The following is a 13,003-nucleotide window of genomic DNA, read 5'->3' as shown; positions in this document are numbered from 1 at the left end:
TATATACACTATGGCTTGGATTTTTTTCGATTGAACACTATAGTTCGGACGTTTTGAGTAATGTTTCGCCACTTTCTTTTTACATACATATTAAATAACAGTGATCGACTAACTCAATGCAATAACATGATAACTTTATACTTTTGTAGTGTAGTATTACTTCATAGAATTTACGATGCTATGAGCTAATCTATAATTGTATACAGTTCAATTGGTCCACTTTCAAATATGACTAACTTACCATTAGAACAAATATTGTGTCATTGTGATCATACTTTGTTACAAATTTTTCGTTTTCTTTAAAAACATAGAGGTAACTACCAATGAGTTAACAAATGACATGATAGGAAAAACAAATTTAAAAATATCATCGTTCACAAATAGTCTTCATTTCCATCAGTTTGGAGCTCAGTGGTTCATTTACAAAAACCGGTTACAATCAGGAATTACCATATTCATTCCCATTCTGTTTTTACATTCCTTTCTTCTCACTCAACCAGATAAAAAGGATCAATTTGTGTAATGACAAGTCCAACTGCTACATTACATGAAGGTGTATAAAGTATAAACGTTGTACACATTGATAACTTGCTCACAAGAAAAGATGCAGCAAGTTCCAGTAAGCTCAGTTTTGTATCAGAAGTCAGACTGCCGTGTTATAGGGATCGAATCAAGCTCAAGCCCTTTGCGCGATTTTTTCCATAGTTGGATTTCGATTCCCAACTTCCTAAGCTCACTGAGACCACGTTCAACTGCAAATTGGAACCAACCATATCAAATTTAAGCTTATATGAATTCACTTGGTGTAACAGAACTCAGTCTTCAGCAATGAATATTATGAGAGAAGGAGAGAGCACCATCAACTGCATCATGTGAGGTGGGTGGCTTGGCGTTGCAGTTCATCCAGAATTGCAAACGATCATCTACTATATCTGCTTCCAGACCATAATTTTTCGCTCTTCTCCAGAAGTATGTAAGCCAAGCCTACAAGAGCCAAAAGTGACTCCATCTGATACATATAGAATGTATGTGGAATATATCTGTTTCCTCCAAGTTTATTTAGTTCTAAATCCACCATTTACTCAAATATTTACTTTGTCGTAAACTAGAACACAAAAGGTGTCATACCTGCTTGAAGAACACATCATCAGACTCCTCTTTGCTCAATTCTGAAATGAAACGCCTTCATTAACTCATGGCATGGCTCATGTAAGTGGAGAAAACCAATGTACCAGATAAACTAACTTTTTACATCCTTCACCTTATTTTACAAGCCAATTCATGTCGAAAATGTGGGTACTTAAAGTGAAAGCAGAAAAGAAATTGTAGATATGATAATCTTACCATAACCCTCGGACTGTCCATCAGCTGATTGCTTTACCTCTACACCAATGATGAAAGAGGAAAAAACTTATCAGGCGACTATATGATTAACTTACCAAGTAAATCTATAGAGACATTTGTATCTGTTTTAGTAACCGGAAACCGTTTGAAAGTCAGGAAGCATGTAGATTTCTTCTTCTTGGTGTATAAGAACATTATAGCCTTTTATTCAGCATCATGTGAAGCAAGTATGTCAGACAGAAAGTAAGCAAACATGGCCAATAAGCGTCAACGAAAGAATGAAAGATAAAGGAATCAAGTTCTTTAGTCAAAGTCATTTGGTCAGGAAAGAACCAACCAGCATATGCAAATGATCAAAAGTTTTACTTTTGTTAAACATGTAATTAGGCATTCGATGGATGTGATGCATGCCCTGCAGGAGAAAGTTCGGGATTTGCATGCACAAAAGAATAACAAGGAATGTGGAAGTTGGACTTTTTCATATTCACTGTGATAACCTCAAGTTTTGATGGGAGATTCTAATTTGAAGCCCATTGATGCACTTGAATGAAACCCACCCCACCCTGTATTTATGTGCACAATGCATATAAACCTGGTTTAAATGTAATGAATTTCAAATGATGAATCACTTCACCTGAACCAGATTTTGAATTGCGGTGTCGATGTTGAGCCATTGCAAGTGCCACTGCATCCTCTACCTTTGAGACAATTGCACTAAAGTATGGTCATTACAGGAAATGACTACGTCAATACAGAAATACTGCTGCAAAATTCGACCACCATGAAAATTTTGTGTTGTTTCACAAATTGAGTTGCTAGTAGTGAAATGCTTGACATATAGGGTTACAACTTTACATGCTCAGTTAAATATTCCAGTAGATCCCAGTCCCCAGCTCCTTGTCTAATGTCATGAACTCGTGATTGAGAAGATATAGAATACATGTGAAAAAGCTCTTTCTGTTTTTTTTTTGGTCTGAACATGTGAAAAGGTTCAATTATAAGGATTAGGAGAAAACCTTCAATAATGCTAGTTCACGCAGACCTTGCTCCACTAAAAGCATGTTCTCAATATTTCCCTCTCCCGAGAGTTCATTCAAATCCCTTGGACTATGCTCTCTTTCATATAGATCGTTGTTCTCCTCAGCTAATATGGAAATTAAAGAAAATTTTTGAGAAGTACTGAGACACTGGATTTGCAACAAATTTAACTAAAAGCATGGAAAAATACATATCATCTTTCGGTTAGAAAAGAAAATAACGAGCCACATACAGAACAATAATTAAAAATTAAAGATTCAACTTACCTGTCTGCACTCTCGCTTTCTTTCCAGCTTCTAGTACAGCTTCAACAGGAGCAGGAGCAAGAGTTGACCAGAATTCAGATCGTGCTGCAGCAATCTCAGCATGTATACCTGCCAAAACATTCTACTGCCCATTACATCCGGGATGGTTGGAGGTGAAATGTGTACAACGTTCACCTACTCATATACAGATCAGAAGAGCAAGTGCATGAATACAAAAATCACTGCTAAACTCTTAATTTGGATCAGTAGGACATCTTACATTGTATAATTGACTAGGAATTATGATGTGAATATATCTATTGTTCTGAGAACCTTAAAACAGATAGTAAATTTTATTCCAATCACCCTGATTATGTAAGGACCTACAAGCTTCACGTGCCTACAAGTACAGAACTTTAAAAGACATTTCAGTAAAATTAAGTCCTGAACTGGAGTTTTAGATAGTTGAACAAAAGTTAGGCAAGTCTCTGGACCCAATCCATGATGTAAAAAAGGTTGGATTAGGCCTTGATTTCAGATACTGTCAGCTATAAAATGAAAACTGCACAATTTAATACACATTAGAAACTAAATGGCATGGAATTTAGGTGGCTTAATTCACTAAATTATGAATTTAACTGTCTTTACCATGTTCAACACATAAACTCCAGTACCGAGCAAGCCAGGATCTCTTCAAAACAACGTCTTCCTAAGATGAAAAGCTGAAAATCACATAAGAACATAGAGGGAAAGAAGGAACTGATACCTATGAACAAAAAAGATTGAAGACAAACCTTCTCTTCACGAGTCAGTATCATTCTCTGAGTCATAATCCGAATTGTTTGCAGTTCGGACTCAGCTTCATCATTTCTATCATCATGAGTTTGTGCAGCCACTCTCAAAGCAGCCTGTTACAGATGTGATGGTAAGGTATTACCCTTCAGATGCATTTTTCAAATCATACAACTAGATGTGGAGGAAAATAAGCATGTTAACTGTTCTTGACAAATTGCGAGTCACTTCTAAGAAAATAAACCGTGTTGGCGGGAGTAAAGAATGTAATTTTTAACCCAAATAAAGATAGAATAGACACTGGAATCCTTTGCTCTCCTTTCTTAATGTATTAATAAAATAATAATCTCTTGCACGACAAGTATCACATTAATGTGATTGAAGTTAGCGAACATTTATTGCATACACACACCTCCCTTTGCTGCAGTGCTGCCTCCTTTCTGAAGAATTAAATGAACATAAACATAAGTAAGCTATAAATGGTCAATCTCAATTACGTAGTACATGAACCTTAAAGCTTGCCTGCTTAAAAGACGTGCTTCCAACGTTACACCTTCTCCAAGAGTAGCAACCTAATGAAGAAAATAGACACAAGCAGTAAGAAATGATTACAGTGTGTGGAATATACACTTGCAAACATCTGGATATTGCCCAGCACATCATCATATATGCTCATGCTGCAAAAAGTATACACCATTTCATGAGCAAAAAGTAAATGAATCAATACCAGTAATAGTACGTGTAAAGGTCATGGCATTTGTTGATTATAAACGCCTGACGACTTTACCAGTCCACAATCAGAGTGGACGATCTCACATTTGATACAATGAAACACATCCACTTAGTTAGTGTCTATATTAAGTTTAAAACAGTACCTGTTTCTCAAGCTGCCGAGCTCTTGCCTCTGTTTCCTCACACTTCTCTTCTGCAAGTCGAAGCTGGGGAAGCACATATTAATCACCATGGAATACCAGAAAGACATGACTCTATTAACTAAGAAATATCAAATTTACACTGATGGACCACTCTGACCACTCATATTTCAAAAAAAATGCACATCATCTTGTGTGCTTCGTGAATGGTGTTGCACAACACCATCCTCATGAAAGCACAATAGTTAATCCGATCAGGTGAGATGTTGCAGCCCTTTCTGATAGTTACTGGAATATGGAAGAGCTCACCATGGAGCATGAGTTGCAAAATAATTTATATACAATTAATCAAATTCACATGAATTTCACATTAATCATAGAGAAAACAAAATGCTTGGGTTACTGGCATCACCTTTTCAAGTAAACTTTCATTTTCTTCCTGTAGCATATCAAGCTGCATGAAAGTCACACCTCATTAGTTTCTTTTTCTTGTGAGAATCTACCGGACTAAGGCCTCTAGAGCCTTATTGTTTGACTCTGTAAATTGTGGATGTCCTCGCCTAGAGGTTTCCACCTACTTTAATAGTGTTTTCGTACATAAAAAAAAAAAATCAAAAACTTGGAAGTCCAACACCTCAAACAAGATCATGGAGCATACCTCATCTTGTAAAGCAGAAGAATTCTGAGATCCACTGTCTCTTAGGTTCAGATTTCCTAAATCCATAGACAACCTGCTGATTGAGAAAGGGGGTCATATCTATAAATCCACATGATCATCAAAAGGAATTGAAAAAAGCCACAATACATAAGGAACTCATTAATATAAAAAGAAACATTAGAACACATACATGAGCTACTAGCCTACTATTTTAAGTCTTTCGAAATAGTCATATACGAGCGATAATCATAAAGAAACAAATGAAGAAACTTTGGAGACAGCATTACATATCCAAATAATAGATGACTGACCACTAAATTGATAGAGTTCACAAGTAGTAACAATGAGGCTACCTATTCTTGGTCTCTCACAGTAATATATAAGCCATCAGCATACAAAAAAGGGAATAGAGAAAATTTAGGCTATCATGATGACAATTGAACTGATGATGTGAATCATAGTAAAAAACTTCAGAACTCGATACCTTCTCTCTCTCCGACTTTCACCTGAACCGTCAGAATATAGCATCGCAGAAGAGGGTGGCCTTAATAATATAGGTCCTGGCGGATCTCTCCTACTCTCAGAGGGAGTATCTGCTGAAGGGGACGGCCTAAGTGATATAGGTACACTAGCCGGTACCATGTGGACTGGCTTGGTCCCTAACTGTGGACGTGCTGCAGCCGCTGACATAGAACGAGCAGAGTTTGGTTGCTCATTGGTACTAGTACTCTGAGATGATCGTGTAGCTAATGAAGGACGAAGAGACTGGGGTTGTTCAGTAGAGCTAATGCCTGACATAGAACGAGCAGAACCAGGTTGTTCAACATTGCTGGATGGCTGAGATGATTTATTATTCATTGAAGAACGAAAGGAATACGGTGATTGTTCAAGAGTGTTGATTGGTCTATTGTTTATGGACTGAGATGGCCGGCTTGCTGGTGTTGAATGAGCTGAAGGTGGTGGTTCCACAGAGTTGATGGACTGAAATGGTCGCATAGCTGGCGTTGAATGAGTTGATGATGGTTGTGGTTCCACAGAGCGGGCAGTCTTGACAGATAGAGCTGATCGACCACCTGGTGCTATTGACCTTGCAGATGAAGGTGGCTCTTGAACAGTACGAACTGACTAGTGGAATACAATTTAGGTTTCAAGTAAGGTTACTTTCGTATAAACTCATGCATGCATATATTGATAGATGACTCTTAAATTTCACCCAACTTGGTATAAAGAAATAACGCAAACTAAGTAACAAGTTGGTCAAGACAAAGTGAATACATAAGGCCGGGACAATGCTTTTAGTTCGGACTAAAAGTGTGACGTAAGGATTCGTTAATGTAGGTGAACTTAAAGAATGGTCTTGTACATACATTTATCGCCGGCGAGCGAGGCCGAATTGGTCTTCCAACACCGGCAAGTCCGATGCTCCCGGTGCCGCTTGACAAGCCGATATCAATAGAGAGGTCGTCTTCATCCTCATCGTCGTCGTCGGTGGGTTTGTGTGCCATGACATGTGCAAGCCGTTGAGCCGCGGCTTTGGTGTTCTGTGCTTTCTTGCCACCGCTCAATCCAAGGGACCCCGACCTTGAATGGTGGTGCATTATTGGAGAGGCCATCGACGGCGAACCTGGCGGTCCCGGCGTGCCACTGGAATTGCTCTTCTGCCTAACATACACCGGCCTCATTCGATCCATATTGACTGCCATTGAAATATGATTAACATCAAGCAAATCATCAATGCAATAATCCACGGCACAAAAATAAACCAAAATAGCTGAAAATAAAAATCAAGACCTTTTCGAATGAAGCTTTCCAAGCAAATGCAGTTTCAATGACCTAAGTTCCTCGTCTTAACAAAATGCCATTGCTTGTAACTCAAGAAAGCTCAGCGCGCTGCTTCGGGATTTCATGGTTAAACTAAAGAATATCACACTAGGCTTGAGGAAAATTCAAATCCACCACCAAATTTAAGGAAAGTTAATACAATTCTAACATTGAATCCTAATTTAGATCGAGTAAATGAAATTAAGCGTTGTCCTTTGAGGAATTCTGGAGTTGATGCCTAAATGATACGATCCGAACATTAAGGCGCAGAGGGAGAATAAATGGAGCTTTCGACGTTGATTAGGCCACGGTGGTTTGAATCAGTGTAACGGTTACTGTTTGAGACAAACATCCCTCAAGACTATAAAATTTCATATATATCTTCACATTTGTCGTAACTATCTCAATTGCTTACTATAAATAAATAAAATGCCCTCACATTTGCTAGTAACATATAGTAAAAAAAAGAATTTGTGGACCTCTCAATAATATTCTATTTGGTTGTAGTATTTTTCTCTTTCTCGGCCTTAGGCCTCCATTGTATTGAAAAAAAATGTTATTAGGCTAAAGGAATTGAATTTTATATAGTTGTTTCAGTCATAATACTAATTATTTATCAGAAAATTATAGAAAAACAGTTTGGGTGAGTACATCTGATTATTTTTCAGTTTCTTGCGCCAAATTAGCAAAACCACAAATGCTACTGGATACTAATCACAACCAAGTTTTAAGCAATGACAATATTGTGGTTGTCACGACTCCCACCAGAAAACAATTCTGTAAGAGCAAGTCCACCTGTTGAGCTTGACCGGTCAAGACTATTTACTGTTTTTTTTTTGCCTTATTTGGCTGGTAAACTACGAAAGTGAACATTCTTGACATTTTGTGAACAGTATCTGACCAGCCAACCTCAATAGTAGAAATACAAGACAAAAAAGCAATGAATAGTCTTAACCGGTCAAGCTCAACGGGTGGACTTGCTCTAACTATATAAGACTCGACAAGAATAACCTTAAACTAAAGTGTCTTGAACTAAAAGTTACACAAAATTTGATAAACACTAGGTTTTTCTTTATGCAACTGTCTCATGAGAAGTTCTTAAATAGGACGTAGTGACATGACCGTCATAACTTGATACATGTGACACAGCCAACCGTATATTATCACATGAGGAATAATTTTCATGCTAAACCATTGGCTCTGACGCATGAATCTAGTCTAGCTGATTAGACGAATCATAATCTACAGTCATCAGACCCAAAGCCCAATAATTTGGTCGGTGCCTAACTAAACCTCTCTTTCTCTGGCTAACGGTCATACAAGAATATGAAGACGTGAGGACTCTCTGTTATTTCTTTCAAACCCAAAACCAATAATACCATTCCAGTTTTCCACCGTTTCGCCAAAACCTAGGGTTTCGATTTTCGAATCGAATCCCCAAATCGCTCCCAAATTATTGTTCTTAATTTCCACCTGAAATGCAAAAATGGCAGCTCCAGGTCCAGGAGAAGCTGCGTCGCGACCTCTGCTTCCAATTCTACTTCCCAAGGGCACAAATTCAACCCTAGGCGAAGCGATTTCGGGTCCCAGACTCTACAGCTGGCTCGGTCAGTGCCATGGGTTCTGGCACAATTTGGCCCTGATCACGTCCTCGCTTCTCTTTACTCTATACTTGGCCTATCAATCAAGGAAGAGCTTTTCCAAGCTCTATCATGGCCGCTCGTATATTATGATGGCCTACTATGGCTGCCTTTGGCTCGTTAGCTTGCTCAATCTCGCTTGGTGCTTTCTTCAGGTTCAAAAATTTTCCTACTTTTGAAGCTTTTTGGCTTATGTCTTGATCAATTCTTCATTATTGTAGCTAAAGTTTGAGCCTTTTGTGTAGCTGGTTGTGGGAATTTGGTCTATGATGAATTTGGGGTTGCAAATATGTGGTGTGTTCTTGAATTTTTCAGAAAATTAGTGTAATAATTGTCACTTGGGTTTTCTAAATGATATCTATAGGTTATTGGTTGCTCATATAAGTGTGGCTGTTGTTTTTGTTTGTGCTCTTGATTTCAGAGTTGAATAGTGAGGTTGTACTTTCAGGTTTGTTTTTGTTTAGCGTTGTAAAAATTTGTGGTGGCCTTTCAATGAAAAGTTAGTATCCGAATGGTATTTATTGCTAGATTTTGAAATCACTGATAGATAAAAGGTGTGATCTTGTTGGGTTTCTTGAATAGGTTTGTTTGGTCTTTGATGGTTCAATATTGAGACGATTAGAATTGAGATACAAAGTTTGTTGTATGTTAGCTGGAGTAAAATACAGAGTTCCGATTTTGATTTCGTTGCTTGATTCTGTGATGAGGTTTATGTGTTAAACATAGTAGCTGAGTAGTGTGATTCTTGTTTTGCAATTTGTGAATATGTTTGGTGAATGTATTGAATGCATAAAAAGATTTCTACGGTGTCAGGACAGAAATTAGTCTATGAACAGTATGATTGTTATTTGGGTCTTTCAGTTGGTTTGATTGCTGTATTTGTTTATGTTCATAGTTTTCCAGAGGCAGTTCTTGAACCTAATACCAGGTAGGGTTGTCACTTTCTTGTCACAGGCATGGGAATGCACACCTGATAAAGAAATGGCATGGAATGTCTTATCTTTGTTCACAACTTCCGGAATGTTATTTTTGGAAGTAAGCTTGCTGGCATTTTTACTCCAAGGGAATTATGCAAGTGGACTGGAAGCGTTGACACGAACTTTTGTTATCTCAGGGATCCTCGTTGGTTTGGATTTACTTCTGAAGGTATCACTGTTCTTTTACTCAAAATAGATTTTTTACACCTTTGAGCTAGCTATGCTTTTAACTGGCCTCAATAATAGTAATATAGGACAGTAGATACCAATTTCACTCCTCTGTAGTTACGTATACTAAAGTTCTTAGTTTCCAAATTTTAGGGTTTATGTACCAAATGCCAACTCTTTTGCCATGTTAGAAGCAATTCAAATAATGTGATACCTTATGCGAATTGAATCACCTGCTGATTCTAATCTATTTGTATTGTTGTTGCACAACTTTTTTTGGAAATGCATGTTGATGGAGCTATAATTGCACACTGTCCCTCTTACAGGCAATTTATATGTTTGGATTTGGAATTCCGCTGTTTGTCGACGACACTGATCATACACATCAGATGAAGTGGAACTTGTGGTCTGTCCATAGGCTAGTACTAACTGCAGTTTATGGTTTCATATTGTTCATGTACCATTCCAAGTGGAGAGAAAGGCTACCCGGTAAGTTCCTTTCATATTTACATCTATTCGATAGTCGTTTAACAGAACCTAATGTCTCTTTTCTTTTTGTGCAGCGAGACCTGCATTCTACAATTATACAGCTATCATGTTTCTGATGAATGTACTAGCAATGTTTGCTTGTGGACTTACAGGAAATGGAGGAGCTGGATTTGGGTTTTGGTATGCATAGTCTTGAGCTAAACATTCCGACTTATGAATATTTTGTTCAAATTATATATCCTCTATATATTTTCCAAATTTTTATTTGCAGGTTATATGGCGCCACTATTGTCTGTTACCATGCCTTCTACCTTCCTCTTTTATATGTAACATTTCTGGCAGACTTCTTCCAGGTCATCATCCTTCATCAATTGCTAAATGTTCTCTTACTTTCTTTGATTCACCCATTATTGCAGTTTGTAAGCTCGTCTTTTTCTAGTTAAGATGGTAGTATTTGTTCTGATTGGTAACTGCACTTGGATGAAAACAGGAGGATGATTTACACTTGGAGAATGTATATTATTCAGAGATGAAAGATGCTGGTTTCTTTGATGCTGATTGGGAGTGATGAAGTAACCACCATGATGGTCATCATTCCAGAACTGAAGTCTGCTGGACTGTATATAGAAGTTAAATATCTTTTCTGATAAGAGAAGTTGGATCGCAAAATGCCTCGAGTGAAGTAATTTTGTTAGAGTTTTGTAGGATGTTATGCTGTATATTGTGTTGCTTTTGCAATCACACAATACAGATATATGTATTTGTAAGATTTCTAATGCTATGCTATCGCTGCTTCAGTAAGCAGGTTCGGCTTGAATGCCAATTTCATTGTGGATGCTCACTCCGTCCAATTTTCAAAGTAAGCAGATGCAGCAAAATCAAATGATCACAAGTTATTAGTATATTAATCATGCAGTGGTTCATGGTTGAAACAATGTGTATCCAATTCTTTCTTATAATTGGTGAAAACAAAGAGTAGTTTCAAACCACCATAGCTCTTCTTAATCTGCAACTTAACAAACAAGTCCTAGCTCCCTCTTTTGGCTTATCTTTGCCTCAGCAGAATCAGGAAACTGCGGACTGTGGGGTGCATAAAGGCCAAGGATTTGGTTTTCATTACGGAGTATAAAACGCTAAGGTTTTGTTTTTTGGGTTAAAATATAAATAACAACAACGAAAGCTTGGAGTCCTAGTTTGTAAGGTAATTTGATCCCATACATATTATAGCAGGGCGGACTAGCTGGTCTTCTCTACAATTCTACTGCCATGACTGCAAAGGATCTTCCAGTTGGCTTTAAGTTTCATCCAACTGACCAAGAATTGTTAGGATATTACCTTCGCAGCAAGGTTTCTGGAGAACCATTCAGGTACGAGACGCAAATCAAAAGCTTTGATCTTTATGGCAAGACAGAGCCATGGGACATCTGGACAGAGTTTGGAGGACCCGAACTAGACCAAAGTGAAGACCTCTATTTCTTTACCAAACTGAAGAAGATGGGCGACTCGGCGTCAATGTATTATGCTCGAAAGTCGGGTTATGGGACCTGGAAAGGTAAGAGCAAAGGGGTCACCGTTTATGATTCCAAGAATAAGAAGATTGTGTTAGGGACACGCAAACTGTTTCATTATGAGAATAATGAATCGGATCAAAACTGTTGTTGGATCATGCATGAGTATAGTATTCCTCCTTCAAAGACTAGCGATCTTCCTCATGAATATGTGCTCTGCCGAATCCGAATCAATGTGGATAGAAGGAGAAAGTTGGTTGCAAAGAAAGTGTCCCAAAACCATGTTAATAATGAAGCCATTGATCATGAGTATGAACTGGAGGATCAGACCACTATGACTCGGGAAACCTATGCCGAGCTGAATGACATTAATCCACCATTAGAGGACAATGATGCCTTCAATACCAGCACTGATCATGTTAGCAATGCAAGCAAATCTCTTCACACATCTCAACCACTGCCATCATATCCTAAATTAGAGGTTATGGCATGTGAAACAAATGTGGAGCTTACTGATCATGACAATGTACACGACTATCCGCTTTATGAGGATTATGTGTTCAACTCGATCAATGTTGGTGATACTCATCGACTGCAGCAGCAGTCTTTCAGAACACAGACTGAGACACTAAAGGGTGGATCATACCCTCCATATTCTTATCCCAGCTTCCAAAGGTCCAGTAACAAAGTCGGAGAGAGCAGTACTAGTGCTGTGGCTAAGGCCGGGAGACAATGAGCTCAAAGCGCAACAATGATGTGTGTTTGCAATCATCCAATATGGCCTTTGTCCTCTAGGTTGATAGATGTATGGTCTCCATCTGATGAATCAAAATATCAGTCCTTTTTAGGATAAATATCTGTGGAGATTATGCATAAGAATTCATTTATAAGGTTGAAACATCTATGATTTCTATATCTCTAGTCCTTGACTGGTTTTCTTCAGGTCTTCGACTTGTAGTTGGACGTTACTGTGATAAATTAGTCACACACACACACTCACTTTACCAAGGTTCTAATCCGTGTGAATTAGTGAAAAGCTTTTGATGGTTTTCTATGTTTTTCTTTTAGTTGTTTTATTAGAGTTGGATGCTTTGTCATTTTAGACCTACAGCTTCCCTTCCTACCAGCACTAGTTCTCCATGGACAGAGAGCTGTCTGCTAATTTGCTATAGGTACTTAGTTACTACTTATCCCATGCTTATCTGCTTGTAGCTCTTAGTTGTGATTCAAATTGATTCATTTGATTTGAATCCTTAATAGAGGAAGGAGGAGAGGAGATAACATACGATGTGAACTTCTGTTGGGGAATTGCAAGTTTGCAACTGGTTACATATATTTGGCCATCTGTTCAATATGAGTATCGACCAAAGCCATGTATTATAGCACCATTGTTATTCAGCTTGAAGCCAAAAGTACAAGTGGCCTGTGTTGTATAATACAAGCACCATTGT

The 13,003-nt window shown here is 38.1% G+C and overlaps 3 protein-coding genes across 6 annotated transcripts; 2 read left to right on the top strand and 1 right to left on the bottom strand.

Moving 5' to 3' along the window:
* Positions 1 to 371: 371 nt before the first annotated feature.
* On the bottom strand, positions 372 to 7,083 carry LOC112193925 (coiled-coil domain-containing protein SCD2). Of its 4 annotated transcripts, none has more exons than XM_040516262.1 (17): positions 6,741 to 7,080; positions 6,317 to 6,645; positions 5,434 to 6,074; positions 4,950 to 5,025; positions 4,704 to 4,745; positions 4,295 to 4,357; positions 3,942 to 3,991; positions 3,832 to 3,859; positions 3,422 to 3,535; positions 3,276 to 3,336; positions 2,649 to 2,756; positions 2,361 to 2,488; positions 1,979 to 2,042; positions 1,345 to 1,383; positions 1,129 to 1,169; positions 858 to 984; positions 372 to 752 (listed from the first exon to the last, which is right to left on the bottom strand). In XM_040516262.1, exons 2-17 carry the CDS (start codon positions 6,638 to 6,640, stop codon positions 637 to 639), a joined length of 2,022 nt encoding a protein of 673 aa, XP_040372196.1. In that variant the 5' UTR covers positions 6,641 to 6,645; positions 6,741 to 7,080; the 3' UTR covers positions 372 to 636. The 4 variants fall into 4 exon arrangements, 2 of the variants coding, with proteins under 2 accessions (XP_040372196.1, XP_040372197.1); XM_040516263.1 differs by having other exon boundaries at positions 4,950 to 5,022; positions 6,741 to 7,079; XR_005808192.1 differs by lacking the exon at positions 372 to 752 and having other exon boundaries at positions 885 to 984; positions 1,979 to 2,058; positions 6,741 to 7,083.
* A 956-nt stretch (positions 7,084 to 8,039) lies between these two features.
* On the top strand, positions 8,040 to 10,872 carry LOC112194806 (protein CANDIDATE G-PROTEIN COUPLED RECEPTOR 2). The gene is made up of 6 exons (XM_024335036.2): positions 8,040 to 8,565; positions 9,365 to 9,556; positions 9,882 to 10,044; positions 10,119 to 10,224; positions 10,316 to 10,397; positions 10,535 to 10,872. Exons 1-6 carry the CDS (start codon positions 8,257 to 8,259, stop codon positions 10,610 to 10,612), a joined length of 930 nt encoding a protein of 309 aa, XP_024190804.1. The 5' UTR covers positions 8,040 to 8,256; the 3' UTR covers positions 10,613 to 10,872.
* Positions 10,873 to 11,044: 172 nt separating this feature from the next.
* Positions 11,045 to 12,537, top strand: LOC112194804 (NAC domain-containing protein 71). The gene has a single exon (XM_024335035.2). The coding sequence runs from the start codon at positions 11,311 to 11,313 to the stop codon at positions 12,286 to 12,288; it is 978 nt and encodes a 325-aa protein (XP_024190803.1). The 5' UTR covers positions 11,045 to 11,310; the 3' UTR covers positions 12,289 to 12,537.
* The last annotated feature ends 466 nt before the right edge of the window (positions 12,538 to 13,003 follow it).

Source organism: Rosa chinensis, chromosome 3 (genome assembly GCF_002994745.2).
Source record: "Rosa chinensis cultivar Old Blush chromosome 3, RchiOBHm-V2, whole genome shotgun sequence".
Taxonomy (NCBI): Eukaryota; Viridiplantae; Streptophyta; class Magnoliopsida; order Rosales; family Rosaceae; genus Rosa; species Rosa chinensis.
This window is presented reverse-complemented; position numbering and strand designations above follow the sequence as displayed.

Coding starts and splice junctions, on each gene's coding strand:
- LOC112193925 (XM_040516262.1), bottom strand. CDS start 6,640: ATGGATCGAATGAGGCCGGTGTATGTTAGGCAGAAGAGCAATTCCAGT. Junction 4,746..4,949: donor CTTCTGCTTTACAAGATGAG/GTATGCTCCATG, acceptor ACTTTCATGCAG/CTTGATATGCTACAGGAAGA. Junction 1,170..1,344: donor TGGACAGTCCGAGGGTTATG/GTAAGATTATCA, acceptor GTTTCATTTCAG/AATTGAGCAAAGAGGAGTCT.
- LOC112194806 (XM_024335036.2), top strand. CDS start 8,257: ATGGCAGCTCCAGGTCCAGGAGAAGCTGCGTCGCGACCTCTGCTTCCA. Junction 9,557..9,881: donor GTTTGGATTTACTTCTGAAG/GTATCACTGTTC, acceptor TCCCTCTTACAG/GCAATTTATATGTTTGGATT. Junction 10,398..10,534: donor TTCTGGCAGACTTCTTCCAG/GTCATCATCCTT, acceptor GGATGAAAACAG/GAGGATGATTTACACTTGGA.
- LOC112194804 (XM_024335035.2), top strand. CDS start 11,311: ATGACTGCAAAGGATCTTCCAGTTGGCTTTAAGTTTCATCCAACTGAC.